Source organism: Mirounga angustirostris, unplaced genomic scaffold (assembly GCF_029215605.1).
Source record: "Mirounga angustirostris isolate CCGP_5_RB_7025 unplaced genomic scaffold, mMirAng1.0.hap1 SCAF_1, whole genome shotgun sequence".
In the NCBI taxonomy this organism is placed as follows: Eukaryota; Metazoa; Chordata; class Mammalia; order Carnivora; family Phocidae; genus Mirounga; species Mirounga angustirostris.
Window position 1 is genome coordinate 155,740,721 of NW_026991709.1, and position 16,509 is coordinate 155,757,229.

General features: G+C 38.7%; 2 protein-coding genes across 8 annotated transcripts in view; one reads left to right on the forward strand and one right to left on the reverse strand.

The window, feature by feature from the left end:
* Nucleotides 1–10,854, forward strand: part of TCAIM (T cell activation inhibitor, mitochondrial) — a 103,723-nt gene extending 92,869 nt beyond the window's left edge. The window contains exons 11-12 of one of the 2 annotated variants that reach the window (XM_064590707.1): nucleotides 67–184; nucleotides 10,408–10,854. In XM_064590707.1, the coding sequence (XP_064446777.1) occupies nucleotides 67–148 (82 nt within the window). In that variant the 3' untranslated portion in view covers nucleotides 149–184; nucleotides 10,408–10,854. Of the gene's footprint in view, nucleotides 1–66; nucleotides 516–10,407 lie in introns of those variants that run through there. The other variant, XM_064590703.1, reaches the window with a different exon arrangement.
* ZNF445 (zinc finger protein 445) overlaps nucleotides 1–16,509 on the reverse strand; it is a 54,660-nt gene that overhangs the window by 11,932 nt on the left and 26,219 nt on the right. For 3 of the 6 annotated variants that reach the window (XM_045904159.3, XM_064590667.1, XM_064590664.1), the window contains one exon: nucleotides 514–1,082. In XM_045904159.3, coding sequence (XP_045760115.1) covers nucleotides 514–942 — 429 coding nt within the window. In that variant the 5' untranslated portion in view covers nucleotides 943–1,082. Of the gene's footprint in view, nucleotides 1–513; nucleotides 6,484–16,509 lie in introns of those variants that run through there. The other 3 variants (XM_064590675.1, XM_064590680.1, XM_045904160.3) reach the window with 2 other exon arrangements.

Below are 16,509 nucleotides of genomic sequence, written 5' to 3' on the forward strand. Positions count from 1 at the left end.
AAGTCTTCCAATTTCTTGGCCCTGCGCTGACCCTCAATACTCTTCTTACCCCTGACCCCTGCACAGAACAAATCCTCAAAAGAAAGAAGGAACATGCTGCGAGTGCATTTATAGGTCTTACCATGTACTCAGAAGTCAGGAGTCCTGACCCAACAGCAAGAGAGACATCACTCCCACTTTACAGGTCAGTATCAAGTCAAATTAAATATGTGGAGATGGACTCGCATAATGTAAGTCACTGTGTCCAAAAGCTCATTACTGTTATCTACAGATACTTGCTGACCCTCTTTCTGGAGCCGACTGTCCTCTGGCAAGGGGGGAAGGGCTGCCAGCTCAAAGGTCCTTGGCTCAGGGTCTAGTTCTCAGCTGCTCAGGTGCTGTGGGAATGAGAAGGGAAGACATTCCCTGCCTTCCTCAATGCTGAGGGTTCAGAGGCCCAACCCACACATTTTAGACGAGCTGGCTGACTCACAGGCAGAGTTTACTGGGAACTGCACACTTGCTCACACTCACCCTCCATGGTGTCCCATTGAGGTCCCTCTGCAGCTCTTCCAGCAGGGCCACAGCCTCCCCACCACTCTCAGGGTGATGCAGCTGTACCCAGGTCCGGAGCTCCCCAGGCAGGATGCTCAGGAACTGCTCCAGCACCAGCAGCTCCAGGATCTGGGCCTTGGAGAGAATGTCAGGCCTCAGCCACCAGCGGCAGAGCTCCCGGAGCCTGCTCAAAGTCTCTAGGGGCCCAGAAGATTCATGGTAACGAAGCTGCCTGAAGAGCTGGCGAAATAGTTCCTGGCCAGAACGGTTGAGTGTCTGTGGCCTGTCAGCCTGCACTGAAGTGTAGCCTTCATCCTCTTCTTCCTTCTTTACCATCTGAAGACGCCCTCGTTCCCTTGAAGCCTGGGCCTGAGCTGGATGGACAGCATACCACCTGCCTGGAGGCATCACTCCTGCTCAGGGTCTACCCAGCAGAGTGCGAACCAAATCTATGTTAGCCGTGTCGCTGCTGGGACCTCAGGAGTAGTTTTTCAGCATCGCAGTGGGCAATGCCATTTGCTGGGACATCAGATGTCACTGGCAAGAGACTAAAATAACCAATATTATTGTTCAGGAGGGATGTGAGAATGATGGTGCAGTTAGATCCTGGTAGCCAGGATCATCTTTGGATGTATGAAAAGAGGACACAGGAAGATTTGCATGATCATGCCTGCCAATATTAAGCAGACCAGGGCTAGATTGTCACATATGGTGGTAAACTAAGAAATATCCCAGAATACAGGAAAACATTTACAGGGCTTGTATGTTAAAAATTACAAATGGCTGATGAAAGAAAGCAAAGATCTAAATAAATGGACAGACATAACGTATCATATACTGGAAGACGTGACATAGTAAAGATGTCAATTCTCCACCAAAAGATCTACCTGTTTAATGCTACTCCTGTCAATATCTCAGCGAAGTTTTTTGTATATATAGACAAGATTATCCTAAAATTTATGTGGAAAAACAAAGGAATTACAATAGGCAGAACAGTTTTTAAAAATTAGAATAAAGTATGAGGACATCATCTATTTAACTTCAAGACTTAGAGCTATAATAATCAAGACTGTGGATCCAGCAATTGCACTACTAGGTATTTATCCAAATACAAGAATACTAATTCAAAGGGATACATGCACCGCAATGTTTATAGCAGCATTGTCCACAATAGCCAAATTATGGAAAAAGCCAGAGCGTATGAACAGATAAGGAAGATATGGTATACATATACACTGAAGTATTTCTCAGCCATCAAAAAGAACGAAATCTTGCCATTTGCAACAACATAGCTGGAGCTAGAGAGTATTACGTTAAGTGAAATAAGTCAGCCAGAGAAAGACAAATACCATATGATTTCATGCATATGTGGAATTTAAGAAACAAAACAAATGAGCAAAAGGGGGGGGGAGAAAGAGAGAGAGAGGCCAAACCAAGAAACAGACCCTTAACTATAGAGAACAAACTGCTGGTTACCAGAAGGGAGGTGGGTGGGGGATGGGTCAATTTAGGTGATGGGGATGAAGGAGTGCACTTGTGATGAGCACAGGGTGATGTATGGAAGTGTTGAATCACTATATTGTACACCTGAAACTAATATGACATTGTATGTTAACAAACTGGAATTTAAATAAAAACTTAAAAAAGAGAGAAACTGTGGTACTAGTGGAGGAAGAGACACATAAATCAGTGGAAAAGAAAAACCTGAAATAGACCAACACAAATATATCCAACTAATTTGTAGTATCGAATGTGACTTTACTAATATTGTAATATAATATTTTAAAATATCTCAAATAAGCAATTCAAAAACAAAACAAATGCTGATTAGGAATCCCTTAAATGACTGTGACCCCACCAATGCATTAAGAACTATAATTTGGACACTACAAATCCAGCTCTCTACTAAACTCCTTATTTCCTTTTGTAATTCATCATAATGGAGGCTGTCCAAAGGTTTAAGCCACTTTCAGGAGACATCAGAGCTTAGTGTACAGAGAAGAGAACATGAACTAAGACTGACCTGGGTTCAAATCCACCTCCCCACTTATTAACTGTATGACTATGGAGGCATCACTTTACCTCTTAAAATCTCTGTGGCCTCACTTTATAAAATGGGAGTGGTTGTGGGGTTTAAGTATAAACTACCTGGGCACATTTTGGGCTCTCAGTGAATGTTATTTCACACCTAGGGAAAGAGATTATGCTGCAGGCCACACCACAGCATAGGAGTCTACTCTGCAGATATGCCCACCTGATTCTTCATAAAGGTGCAAAAAGCAATTCAAAGGAGGAAGGATAGTCTTTTCAACAAATACTGATGGAGGAATTGGACATTCATAGGCAAAGTAATGAAAGTCAACTTAAACCTTACATCTTATACAAAAATCAATTCAAAATGAATCCCAGACTTAAATATAAAACATAAAACTATACAACTTTTAGAAAAAAGCATAGGAGAAAATCTTTATGATCTAAGTCTAAGCAAAGTTATTAGAATTGACACCAAAAGCATGATCCATAAAAGGGAAAATTGATAAACTGGACCTCATCAAAATGTAAAACTCTGCTCTAGGAAGACCCTTGTTGAGAGCATGAGAGACAAACTACAGACTGGAAGATAGTATTTACAAGGCACATACCTGACAAAGGACTAATATCTGACTATATAAAGAATTCTCAAAACTCAACAGTAAAAAAGGCAAATAATTCCTTCCATAAGAAAATGGGCAAAAGACATGAAGATAAATACAAATAAGGACAAGAAAAAATGTTTAACATGATTAGCCATTGGAGAAATTCAAATTAAAATCACTATATAAGATAATCACTATATATCTATCAGAATAGCTAAAATAAAAAAAAAAAACAGTGACAACATCAAATGCTGTTGAAGATACAAAGAAACCAGATCACTCATCCATTACTAGTGGGAATGTAAATTGTATAGCCACTCTGGGAAACAGTCTGGCAGTTTCTTAAAAACTTACCATACAACCTAGCAGTTGTACACCCAGACATATATACCTCCAAAATGAAAACTTATGTCCACAGAAAAACTTGTACACAATTGTTCACTGCAGTGTATTCATAATAGCCCCAAACTGGAAACCACCCAGATGTCCTGCAATGGAAGAATAAACTGAGGTACTACTATACTATGGAACACTACCTGCAATAAAAAGAATGAGTATATTCAACAACTTGGATGCATCTCTAGAGAATGACGATGAATGAAAAGAGCCAACCTGAAAAGGTAACACAGTGTATTACTCTATTTATACAACATTCTTGAAATAGCAAAAGTATAGAAATGGACAACAGTTTAGTGGTTGCCAGGACAGTTAACGACTGGAGGGCAGAGCAGGAGGTATTATGGTTTTATGTAATTAAGAGTCTGACTTCATTTTTGATGTTTGACTGCTGACAGCTTTCAAGCCCCACCACTCGTACTTCTCCTTCTTGCCAACATCTGGACAAAGAAATAAAGCCCAAGTGCTCCCTTAGCACCGGCAGGAAGTTCAAAGTACACAAGCCCTGGCCTGTGTACAAAAATCCTCACCCCAGCCCCACGCTAACCATATAAAAGCCAAAGCCAGTCACCTCTCCTTGCTCTCTCAAGCCATTCTTTTTTTACATTTTAAACCATTTTAATATAAAGGAAAGCAATTCAAATGTTTTACATTTCTACTTGTTTATATTGCACTAATGTTATTTTACATGGAAAAACAAGTAGATGTATCATGACATAATGTCTTAGAAACATTCTTTGACATTCACATTTATATTAATGGCTATTTCAAAGTCCACTTGAATAAATTTTCTATTATATACCAAATCACCTAACAAAAACAAATATATAATGCTAATCTGCTTTGATACATTGAGAGCAGATATTCATATTTATTATTACTTCCCCTGAGAAATACACTGATTTTTAGAACACATTTAAATCAGTCTTGGTACCTAGTAATAACACCTGAGCAATACCTGAAAATTCTTCATTTATTGTTGAGTCTCCACAAGACTAATTTTTAAATTTAACATTTACTTTATTTAAAAATGAAGAGGAAAAAGTGTTAGTCCTTTTATCCAGTGGAACAGAGGTATGAGAAGAGAGATAATAAGAATCATCTTCAAAGCTGGCTTCTAAGCTATGTTTGTACAATTTAAACATTCAGTTCTCATCATTTTGTTGCAGTATAACCAGACCTGTCTATTAGAGTCCTTGAAAATCATGATTATAATTAAAGCTTGGACTTAAAGCATACTGGCAACCTCCTGGATCCCGTTAAATTTCTATTGAACTAATTTAAGTAGCTGGAGGTTGCCATTAGCTTCATCATGCTTTAAGTCCAACCGAGTGATGGGTATTAAGGAGGGCACACACTGGGTGTTACATACAACTAATGAATCGCTGAACACTACATCAAAAACCAATAATGCAGTGTTGGCTAATTGAACATAATAAAAATAAATAATTAAGTTCTACTTTCAAATAACACTTTAAAACTGTTTCAAGTACCTAACTGATTAGCCAACATCAACTTAGGAATTTTTTCTCTAAGGTATAACTCTAGGTGCTCTAAGTTATAACTAAGTGCTCTAAGGTATAACTTTTGGCATCAAAAAAGCATAGTTAAGACTTTTTTGGTTAGTTATGAATAAAAAACAATCAAGAACTAAAATACTAGTGGTTCCTGTGACAAGGAACCCCTTCAAGTAATTCAGGGAGTGCTTAGAGGGAATTTTTTTCTGCAACACCTATACTGATTAAAAAAAAGAAAGATCTCAAATCAACAACCTAACCTTTCACCTTAAAACACTGGAAAAAGAAGAGCAAACTAAACCTAAAGCAAGCAGAAAGAAAGAAACAGTAAAGAATATAGTGGAAATTAATGAAACAAAGATTAGAAAAACAAAAGAGAAAAATCAATGAAATAAAAAACTGGTTCACTGAAAAGATCAACAAGATTAATAAACCTCTAAATACACTGATGAAGAAAAAGGATTCAAACTATGTAAATGAGAAATGAAAGAAGAAACATACTAGTGACTTTACAGGAAATTTTTTAAAAATTATTTAAAAATAAGACAATTTTTGCCAATAAATTAAATACTTTTGATGAAAACAACAGTTAGAGTAGTTTTAAACACAAACTCTACTAAAATTGATTCAAGAAGAAACACAAAATCTGAACAGACCTATAACAAGTGAAGAGATTAAATTAGTAGTCAAAACCATCCATAAAGAAAAGCAAAGACCCAGATGGCTTTATTGCTAAGTTCTACCACATACTTAAAGAAAAAATAGTAATTGGGACACCTGAGTGGCTCAGTCGGTTAAGTGTCTGCCTTCGGCTCAGGTCATGATCCTGCCAGGGTCCTGGGATTGAGTCCTACATGGGGCTCCCTGCTCAGCGGGGAGCCTGCTTTTCCCTCTGCCTACTGCTCCCCCTCCTTGCTCTCTCTCTCTCTCTGACAAATAAAGAAATAAAATCTTAAAAAAAAAATACTGATTCTTCATAAACTCTTCAAAGCAGAAGAGGAAGAACTTTCCAGTTCATTCTATGAGGTCAGTATTACCTTAATACCAAAATCAGACAAACCAGTATCTCTTATGCATATAAATGCAAAAATTCTCAACAATATACTAGCACACTGAAATGCAGTAACATATATAAAAAGAATTATACCCCTTGACCAATTGAGATTTATCCTAGGAATGCAAAACTATTTTTTAACATATCAATAAACACAAAACAAAAATCACATAATGACATCAATAGGAAGAAAATAATTGACAAAATCCATACTTTTTTTTTTTAAGATTATTTATTTATTTATTTGAGAGAGCAAAAGCTAGAGAGATCACAGAGGGAGAGGGAGAAGCAGACTCCCCACTGAACAGAGAGTCCGACACAGGGCTGGATCCCAGGACCCTGAGATTATGACCTGAGCTGAAGGCAGAAGCTTAACTGACTGAGCCACCCAGGCGCCCCCAAATTTTTCATGACAAATATAATCACTAGGAATAGAAAGGAGCTTCTAATTGTGATAAAAAGCCTCTACAAAAACCCACAGCTAACATCATCCTTAATAAAGACCAAATGCTTTCCCCAAAGACTGAGAACAAACAAGGATATCCACTTTCAACTCTTCTTAACACTGTACAGGAGGCTGTAGCCATAGCACTTAGGCAAAAAACTGGAAAAAAAAAAAAAAAAGCTGGGGGTACTTCCAGGGAAGATGGAGGAGTAGGAGCATCCTAGGCTCACATGGTCCCACAGATACACCTGATAACACCCACATCAGTGTAAATAACCCAGAAAGCAACCAGAAGACTAGCAGAATAGACTCCTATCCACAGCTAATTTTAGAAGAGGCCACACTGAAGAGGATAAGAAGGGCAGAGACGTGGCCAGGAGGGACGATGCAAGTGGAGAGAGAAGAGGAGCAAACCCCACACCAGGCACTCCAGGTACAGGGAACCTGCACTGGGAAGATGAATCTCCATAATATCTGACTGTGACAACCAGAAGGGCTTAATGTCTCAAGTTTTTACAACCAGCAGTGCTTAACACCAACTTTAAAAATCAGCAGGATCGGCTCTGGGGAGGGAAATGGGAAACTGAGTCCTCGTGCTTAAAAGAAAAGTGCAACAAACAACCCCACTGAGATACAGCACAGAAGAAGCAATCTGAAAAACACCTCAGATATACAAGAAAGAAATTTATTTACTAACCTCAAGAGTGTGTGCTAGAGGGGCAGGTGTCTTTGGGAAACTTCTCCCAAGAACAAAAGAGTTGGTGGGCACCATTTCCCTCCCAATCCCTGCAGCCTATATGCAGGGACACCTGTGGGAATCAGCACAGTGAGAACATTCTCCACGTAGCTTGTTAACAGCACCCCAATCTCCTGTGACCCGCCCCCTCCAACAGGTCCTTGGCAGCATTCCATTCAAAGTTGTGCCACAAGCTGGCAGTGGTGCAAGCAACCCCAAAAGGGACCAGCACCAATCCAAAGTAACTCCTGCCCAGCAGAGAGAGGAAGGAAACCACATACATCAGTCTACTGGGGCCCCAGCAGTGGGCTGGGGGCAGAAATCCGGTCTGAGAGCAGGCCCCACCTACTGATTAAAGATTCTCAGGGAACAACATAGGGAGAGTGTCCTGTAGTTTGGTGCTACCGCAGCTCTGGAAAACATCTGGTCTGATGCAACTCAAGCCCAAGGTGGCCACAGACTGGCCCACTAATAATACAGCAACCAAACCATGACCACAACAGGCAAAGAGAGCCATTGCAGATGATGGACAGAATGTAAACATGGCTCAGCCACAACAGTAGGGTGCATGCAACACACATAAGAAATACCTGTGAAGTGTCAGGTTCTGGTGAACAGAGGACACTGTACTACAGGACCTCTTCTTCAAAGGGCACTACTTTCCAGAGTAGGAGATATAGCTGATTTTCCTAACGCATAGAAACAGACACAGAGACTTAGACAAAATGAGAGAGCAGAGGAATATGTCTGAAATGAAAGTACAGGATAAAATATCAGCAAAAGACCTCAATGAAATGGGAGATATGTGATATGCCTGATAGAGAATTTCAACTAATAATCATAAAGATACTCACTGAACTTGAGAAGACCTCAGTAAGGCCCTCAACAAAGAGATACAAAACATTAAAAAGAAAGAGATGAAGAACTCAGTAACTGAAATTAAAAATACACTACAGAGAACGAAGAGTAGACTAGAAAAAGTAGAAGACAACCATAAGAAAAAATTTAGAAAGACCACAAATATATGGAGATTAAAGAACATCCTACTAAAGAATGAATGGGTTTACCAAAAAATTAAAGGAAAAAAATAGGTAGAAGCAACAGAGAAAAGATATAGAAACAAACAAAATCCCAGTAGCACAGATCAATGAAAATAAGAGCTGGTTATTTGAAATAATTAATAAAATTGATAAACCTCTAGCCAGACTTATCAAAAAGAAAAGAGAAAGGACCCAAATAGATAAAATCATGAATGAAAGAGGAGAGATCACAACCCACAAAAATACAATTAGAATATTATTAAAAAATTATATGCCAACAAACTGGGCAATCTAGAAGAAACGGATGCATTCCTAGACATATACAAACTACCAAAACTGAAACAGGAAGAAATAGAAAATCTGACCATAACCAGCAAAGAAGTTTAATCAGTAATCAAAAATCTCCCAATAAACAAAGTACAGGGCCAAAAAGAAGCCTTCCCAGGGGAACTGTACCATACATTTAAAGAAGAGTTAACACCTACTCTTCCCAAACTGTTCCAAAAAAATAGAATGGAAGGAAAATTTCCAAACTCATTCAGCATTACCTTAATTCCAAAACCACACAAAGACTTCACTAAAAAGAATAATTACAATCCAATATCCCTGATGAACATGGATACAAAAATTCTCAAAAAGATACTAGCTAATTGAATCCAACAGTACATTAAAAGAATCATAAACCACGATCAAATGGGATTTATCCCTGGGCTGCAGGAGTTGTTTCAATATTCACAATTTAATCAATGTGATACACCACATTAATAAAAGGATAAGAACCATATGATCCTCTCAATAGATGCAGAAAAAGCATCTGACAAAATACAGTATCCATTCTTGATAAAAACTCTCAACAAAGTAGAGATGGATGGAATATGCCTCAACATCATAAAGGCCATATATGAAAGACCCACAGGCTAATATCCTCAATGGGGAAAAACTGAGAACTTTTCCTCTACGGTAAGGAACAAGACAGGGATGTCCACTCTCACCGTTACTATTTAAGACAGTACTGGAAGTCAGCCTCAGCAATCAGACAAAGAAAAGAAAGAAAAGGCATCCATATTGGCAAGGAAGAAGTAAAACTTTCACTATTTGTAGACAACATAATACTCTATGTAGAAAACTCAAAAGACTCCACCAAAAAATTGCTAGAACTAATACATGAATTCAGCAGAGTCACAGGATATAAAATCAAAATACAGAAATCTGTTCCATTTCTATATTCCAAGAATGAGGCAGAAAAAAAAGAAATTAAGGAATTGATCCCATTTAAGATTGTACCAAAAACAAGAAGATACTTAGGAATACACCTAACCACTGAGGTAAAAGATCTGTACTCTGAAAACTATAAAAACTTTATGAAATGAATAGAAGCGGACACAAAGAAATTGGAAAACATTCAATGCTCATGGATTGGAAGAACATACATAGTTAAAATGTCTATACTACCCAAAGCAATCTACACATTTAATGCAATCCATATCAAAATACCACTAGTGGAGGAGAAGTTCAGATGGCAGAGGAGTAGAGGACCCTAAGTTTGTCTGGTCCCTTGAATATAGCTAGATAGTATTCAAATCACTGAACACCTGAGAAATCAATCAGAGATCAGAGAAAAGAAATGCTGCAATTCTGCAAGTACAAAAGCGACCACTTTTTGAAAGGTAGGAGGTGTGGAGACCTGAATCCAGGGTAATATATCTGAGGATAAGATGGGGGCGAGGGAGCTGGCTTAAGGAGGCTACCGCAAAGTATTATAAGAAGTGGAGTGAAAAATTGGAACTTTTAGATGTCCGGTACAGTGGGGTACATCCCTGGCTTAAAGGTGCTCAGGTGGTGAGTCAGGTGGAATCCCAGGTGTGATAGTGTGGTATCAGGATCCCTGGGATCACAGGAAGAATGGATGGGGCCTGAGTGTGGCAGAGTTCACAGGCATAGGAGCAGGGAAGCCCACTGAGTACAGTGAGTCTAGGTGTTGGGTTTCTGCTCTATGTTGCCATGAACTGCAAACCAACACATGGCTGTGTGACCTCTTTTCTGGAACAGGTCAAGCAAAAGGCAGAAGCATGGAGAGATCCCCCACCATCCCCCAGAAGGAATGGAGCAAGTCCACACCACAGGAATCTGTAAAATCTGGAGTTTTGAAAGTCATGTGACTGAGATAAAAAGCACTTGGTCACAGGCCGGGTGAACAGAGTTCTGATGAAAATAGAGGAGACAAAAATGATTGACTGCTTTTCTGTGAGGGCTGAAGAGGGAGGCCCGGAGAGAGGAGGGCCTCTATATGCATCCCACCCACAATGTTGAAAGCCTGCAGGGAGCAAAACAGCACCACATAGTGGAATCCAGAGCCATTGACACTGAACCCTACCTCTGCCCAAGGGAGGCACATTTGCAATAGGACAAGTCCACCTGAGAATCAATGCAACATGCCCCTCCCCTCAGAAGACTAGCAGGAACAACAGGCGCACAGCAAGTTTACTGATCAAGGATGACGGAAAAGCTTCATCTTTTGGGGAAAACAGTATATAGCATTCTTTTTTTTTTTCTTTAATCTTTCAGTATTAATTTTTCAGTTATTTTCTTATTCTTTGAATTCTTTATCCTTTTTTTAGTTTTTATATGTTATGTATACGTATTTTTACTTATTTCCATATATATATATATATATATATATATATATATATATATATATATATACATATATATGTTTTTCTTTCTTATTTTGCAATCCAATTTCCTTTAACAAGCAGACCAAACACACCTAGGATCTAGTTTTTAGTTTTGTGTTTTTTCTTTGTTTTTTGGTATTTTTTTTGTTCTTTGTTTTGTTTTGGTGTTTCTTGTTTGTTTTTCCTTCTTTTCATTGTTGTTCTTTTCTCTCTTTCTTTCTTCTATTCTTTTCTGGACAAAATGAAGAGCTAACAAAATTCACTCCAAAAGAAAGAACAGGAGGTAGTACACACAGCCAGGGATTTATCAATATGGATATAAGTAAGATGACTGAACTAAAATTTAAAACAATTATAAAGATACCAATTGGGCTTGAAAAAAGCAAAAGACAACAGAGAATCCCATACTTAGAAATAAAAGAAATAAAAACTAGTCAGGTCAAAATTAAAAATGCTATTACCAAGATGCACATCCAAGTAGAGGCTAATAAAAATGAAAATGAACAAGGCAGAAGAGTGAATCAGTGATATAAAAGATAAAATGACAAAAAATGAGGAAGCTGAAAAGAAGAGAGAAAGAAAACTATTAGATCATTAAGGGAAACTCAAGAGAACTCAGCGATTCCATAAAACAAATAATATCTGGATAATAGGGGTCCCAGAAGATGAGGAGGAGAGAAGGGCAGAAGGTTTATTTGAACAAATTGGAGCTGAGAACTTCTCTAAATTGGGGGAGTTAACAGGCATTCAAGTCCAGGAGACACAGAGAATGCCCCCTTGAAATCAATAAAAATAGGTCAACACCTTGACATATAATAGCGAAGCTTGCAAATTTCAGAGATAAAGAGAAAATCCTGAAAACAGCTCGGGGGGGAAAGAGGTCCTTAACCTACAAGAGTAGAAACATAAGGCTGGCAGCAGAGCTGTCCACAGAGAACTAGCAGGCCAGAAAGGACTGGCATGATATAGTCAACGTGCTAAATTGGAAAAATATGTGGTCAAGAATACTTTATCCAGCAAGCTGTCATTCCGAATAGAAGGAGAGATAAAGAGTTTCCAGGACAAACAAAAACTAAAGGAATTTATGAACACTAAAACAGCCCTGCAAGAAATATTAAAGGGGGTTCTTTGAGCAGAGATCCCAAAAATAAAAAAGACCAGGAAGGAACAGAAACAATTAGAAGAACACCAACTTTACAAGGAATACAACAGCACTAAATTCATATTTTCTTTTTTAAAGTTTTTAATGGACAGTTCAGTTACTTGTATATAAAGAAAATACTTCTTAATTGTAGCAAGTATATACTAGTGTTCACATCTTTCAATAATTACTCTGAATTAAAAGGACTAAATGCTCCAATCAAAAGACCTGGGGTATCAGAATGGATTAAAAAAACAAGACCCATGGATATGCTGTTTACAAAAGACTCATTTTAGACCTAAAGACACCTCCAGATTGAAAGTGAGGGGATGGAGAACCATTAACCATGCCAATGAAGATCAAAAGAGAGATGGTGTAGCCATCCTTACATCAGACAAACTAGATCTTACCAAAGACTGTAAAAGAGATGAAGGAGGACACTATACAATAATACAGGGGTGTACCAAACAAGAATATTAACAGTTGTAAATATTTATGCACCTAACATGGGAGTAACCAAACATATAAATCAACAAATAACCAAATTAAAAAAACACATTGATAATACAATAATAATAGGGAACGTTAACACCCTATTTACAGCAATGTACAGATCATCTAAGCAGATCAACAAGGAAACAAGGGCTTTGAATGACACTGGACCAGATGGACTTCACAGGTATAATCAGAGCATTTCATCCTAAAGCAGCAGAATAGACACTATTCTTGAATGCACATGGAACATTCTCCAGAACAGATCACATACTGGGTCACAAATCAGGTCTCAACTTAAACAAAGCATATTTTCAGACCACAGTGCTTTAAAACTTGAAGTCAACTACAAGAAAAAACTTGGAAGAAACACAAATACATGAAGGCTAAAGAACAACCTACTAAAGAATGAATGAATCAACCAAGAAATTAAAGAATTTAAAAAATACGTGGAGGCAAATAAGAACAAAAACACAACAGTTCAGAACCTTTGGAACACAGCATAGAAGGTCCTAGAGAAAACTATATGGCAATACAGGCCTTCCTCAAGAAGCAAGAAAACTCTAAGTACACAACCTAAAGGTTAGGAAACTGGGAAAAGGAACTGGAAAAAGAAAAGTCAAGTCCAAATACAGAAGATAAATAATAAAGATTAGAGTAGAAATCAATGATATAGAAATCAAAATAGCAGTAGAACAGATCAACGAAAACTAGAAAATGGTTCTTTTAAAAAATTAATAAAATTGATAAACCCCTAGCCAGACATACCAAAAAGAAAAGTACCCACATAAATAAATTCATGAAGGAATGAGGAGACAACACTGCCAACAACGAAAAAATACAAAGAATTATAAGAGAGTATTACTGAAAAATTATATGTCAACAAGTTAGACAATCTAAAAAAAAAAAATGGATGCAGGCTGGAGGCAAGATGGTGGAGGAGTAGGAGACCTGGATTTCGTCTGGTCTCAGGAATTCAGCTGGAAAGGGATCAAACCATTTTGAACACCTACAAACTCAACAGGAGATCGAAGAAAAGAATAGCAACAACTCTCTGAACAGAAAAGCGACCACTTTCTGGAAGGTAGGATGTGCGGAGAAGTGAATCCAAGGCAGTATTCGGGAGAATAGATGGTGGGGGAGGGGGCCTCCGTCAGCCACTTCTGGCAAGTGATAGAGCAGTGGAGCACAAAATCAGAACTTCTAGAAGTCAACTCCACTGAGTGACGTCGCTCCAGTGGCTAAGCGGGGGGGTAGAACCCAAGCTGGGACAGTGTGGTCTCAGGACCCTCAGGGTCACAGAAAGACCGGGGGTGCCTGAGTGCGGCAGAGCTCCCAGGTATTGGAGCGAGGAAGCCGGCTGCAGAGACAGAGCCCAAGTGCGGGCTCTCAGCTCAGGGTTGCCATAAACCGTGATCCGCAGCACAGTCTGGCCACTGCTCCTCCAAGAGGGACCCAACAGGCGGCAGATCCGGGGAGACTCCCCTTCCTCCCCTGGGAGGAGCAGCATGGGAGCACACCGCAGGGATCTTCTGGGATTGGAGACTCAACATGGGGTTGGGTGCCAGAGATAGAAATGCTCGGTCACAGGCCGGGTGAGAACAGAGTTGGGCCGGAGACCAGGGAGATGGGAGTGATTGACTGCTTTTCTCTGGGCACTCACTGAGGAGCGGGGCCCTGAGTTCTCGGCTCCTCCAGGGCGGAGATTGGGAGGCCGCCATTTTCACTCTCGGCCTCCAAAGCTGTACGGAAACCTTGCAGGGAACAAAAGCTCCTGAGAACAAACCCGAGCAGATGACAGCCCAGACCAGCAAGGGCGGGGCAATTCGGCCTCCAGCAAAGACATTTGGGAACCACGGCAACAGGCCCCTCCCCCGGAAGATCAGCGAGAACAGCCAGTCAAGACCAAGTTTACCAATCAATGAGAATGGCAGAACTCCAACGATAGGGGAATAATGCACATAGAATCCATGGCTTTTTTACCATGATTCTTTAGTCTTTCAAAGTTAACTTTTTCTTTTTTAACTGTCTTTTTTTTTTTTTAATTTTTCTTTTTCCCTATTTCAACTAACATCAATCCCTTTTTTAAAAAACATTTTTATTTTCCATTTTAGAGTCATATTCTATCCCTTTATAGTAGTTACCCTTATTTTTGGCATATATATATAAATTGTTCTCTCTTTAAAATTTTGAGATAGTTTTTTCTAACAAATCAAAATATACTCTAAATCTCTAGTGTATGGCTTTGTTCTACTCTCCTGCCTGATCACATTCTCTACCTTTTTTTCTTTTTTTTTTAAATCCTCTTCTTTCTTTTTTCAAACAACTTATCAATTCCTTTTATAAAATTTTTTATAATTTTCATCTTTACATATTCCATATCATATCAACCCTTATTTTTGTACATATATAAGTTTTTCTTTCTTTAAAACTTGGGAAGGCACTTTCTTCTAACAGACCAAAATACACCCAGAATCTAGTGCATGGCACTGATCTATGCACCAGCCTGATCATATTTGATCATATTCTGTGATTGAAAGTGAGGGGGTGGAAAACTATTTACCATGCTAATGGACACCAAAAGAAAGCTGGAGTGCAAATCGTTATAACAGACAAATTAGATTTTAAGCCAAAGATTGTAATAAGAGATGAGGAAGGATACTATATCATACTTAAAGGATCTATCCAACAAGAAGATCTAACAATTGTAAATATCTATGCCCCTAACATGGGAGCAGCCAATTATATAAAGCAATTAAGAACAAAAGCAAAGAAACACATTGACAACAATACAATAATAGTGGGGGACTTTAACACCCCCCTCACTGAAATGGACAGATCATCTAAGCCAAAAATCCACAAGGAAATAAAGACTTCAAATGACACACTGACCAAATGGACTTAACGGACATATTCAGAACATTCCATCCCAAAGCAACGGAATACACATTCTTCTCTAGTGCCCATGGAACATTCTCCAGAACAGATCACATCCTAGGTCATAAATCAGGTCTCAACCGGTACCAAAAGATTGGGATCACTCCCTGCCTATTTTCAGACCACAATGCTTTGAAACTAGAACTCAATCACAAGAGGAAAGTCGGAAAGAACTCAAATACATGGAGGCTAAAGAGGAACCTACTAAAGAATGAATGGGTCAACCAGGAAGTTAAAGAATTTTAAAAAATTCATGGAAACCAATGAAAATGAAAACACAACTGTTCAAAATCTTTGGGATGCAGCAAAGGCAGTCCTGAGAGGAAAGTATATAGCAATACAAGCCTTTCTCAAGAAACAAGAAAGGTCTCAAATACACAACCTAGCCCTACACCTAAAGGAGCTGGAGAAAGAACAGCAAATAAAGCCTAAACCCAGCAGGAGAAGAGAAATAAAGATCAGAGCAGAAATCAATGAAACAGAAACCAAAAGAACAGTAGAACAGATCAACGAAACTAGGAGCTGGTTCTTTGAAAGAATTAACAAGATTGATAAACCCCTGGCCAGACTTATCAGAAAGAAAAGAGAAATGACCCAAATCAACAAAATCATTAATGAAAGAGAAGAGATCACAACCAACACCAAAGAAATACAAACAAGTATAAAAACATATTATGAGCAACTCTATGTCAGCAAATTAGATAACCTGGAGGAAATGGATGCATTCCTAGAGATGTATCAACTACCAAAACTGAACCAAGAAGAAATAGAAAACCTGAACAGACCTATAACCACTAAAGAAACTGAAGCAGTCATCAAAAATCTCCCAAAAAACAAAAGCCCAGGGCCAGATGGCTTCCCAGGGGAATTCTACCAAACATTTCAAGAAGAATTAATACCTATTCT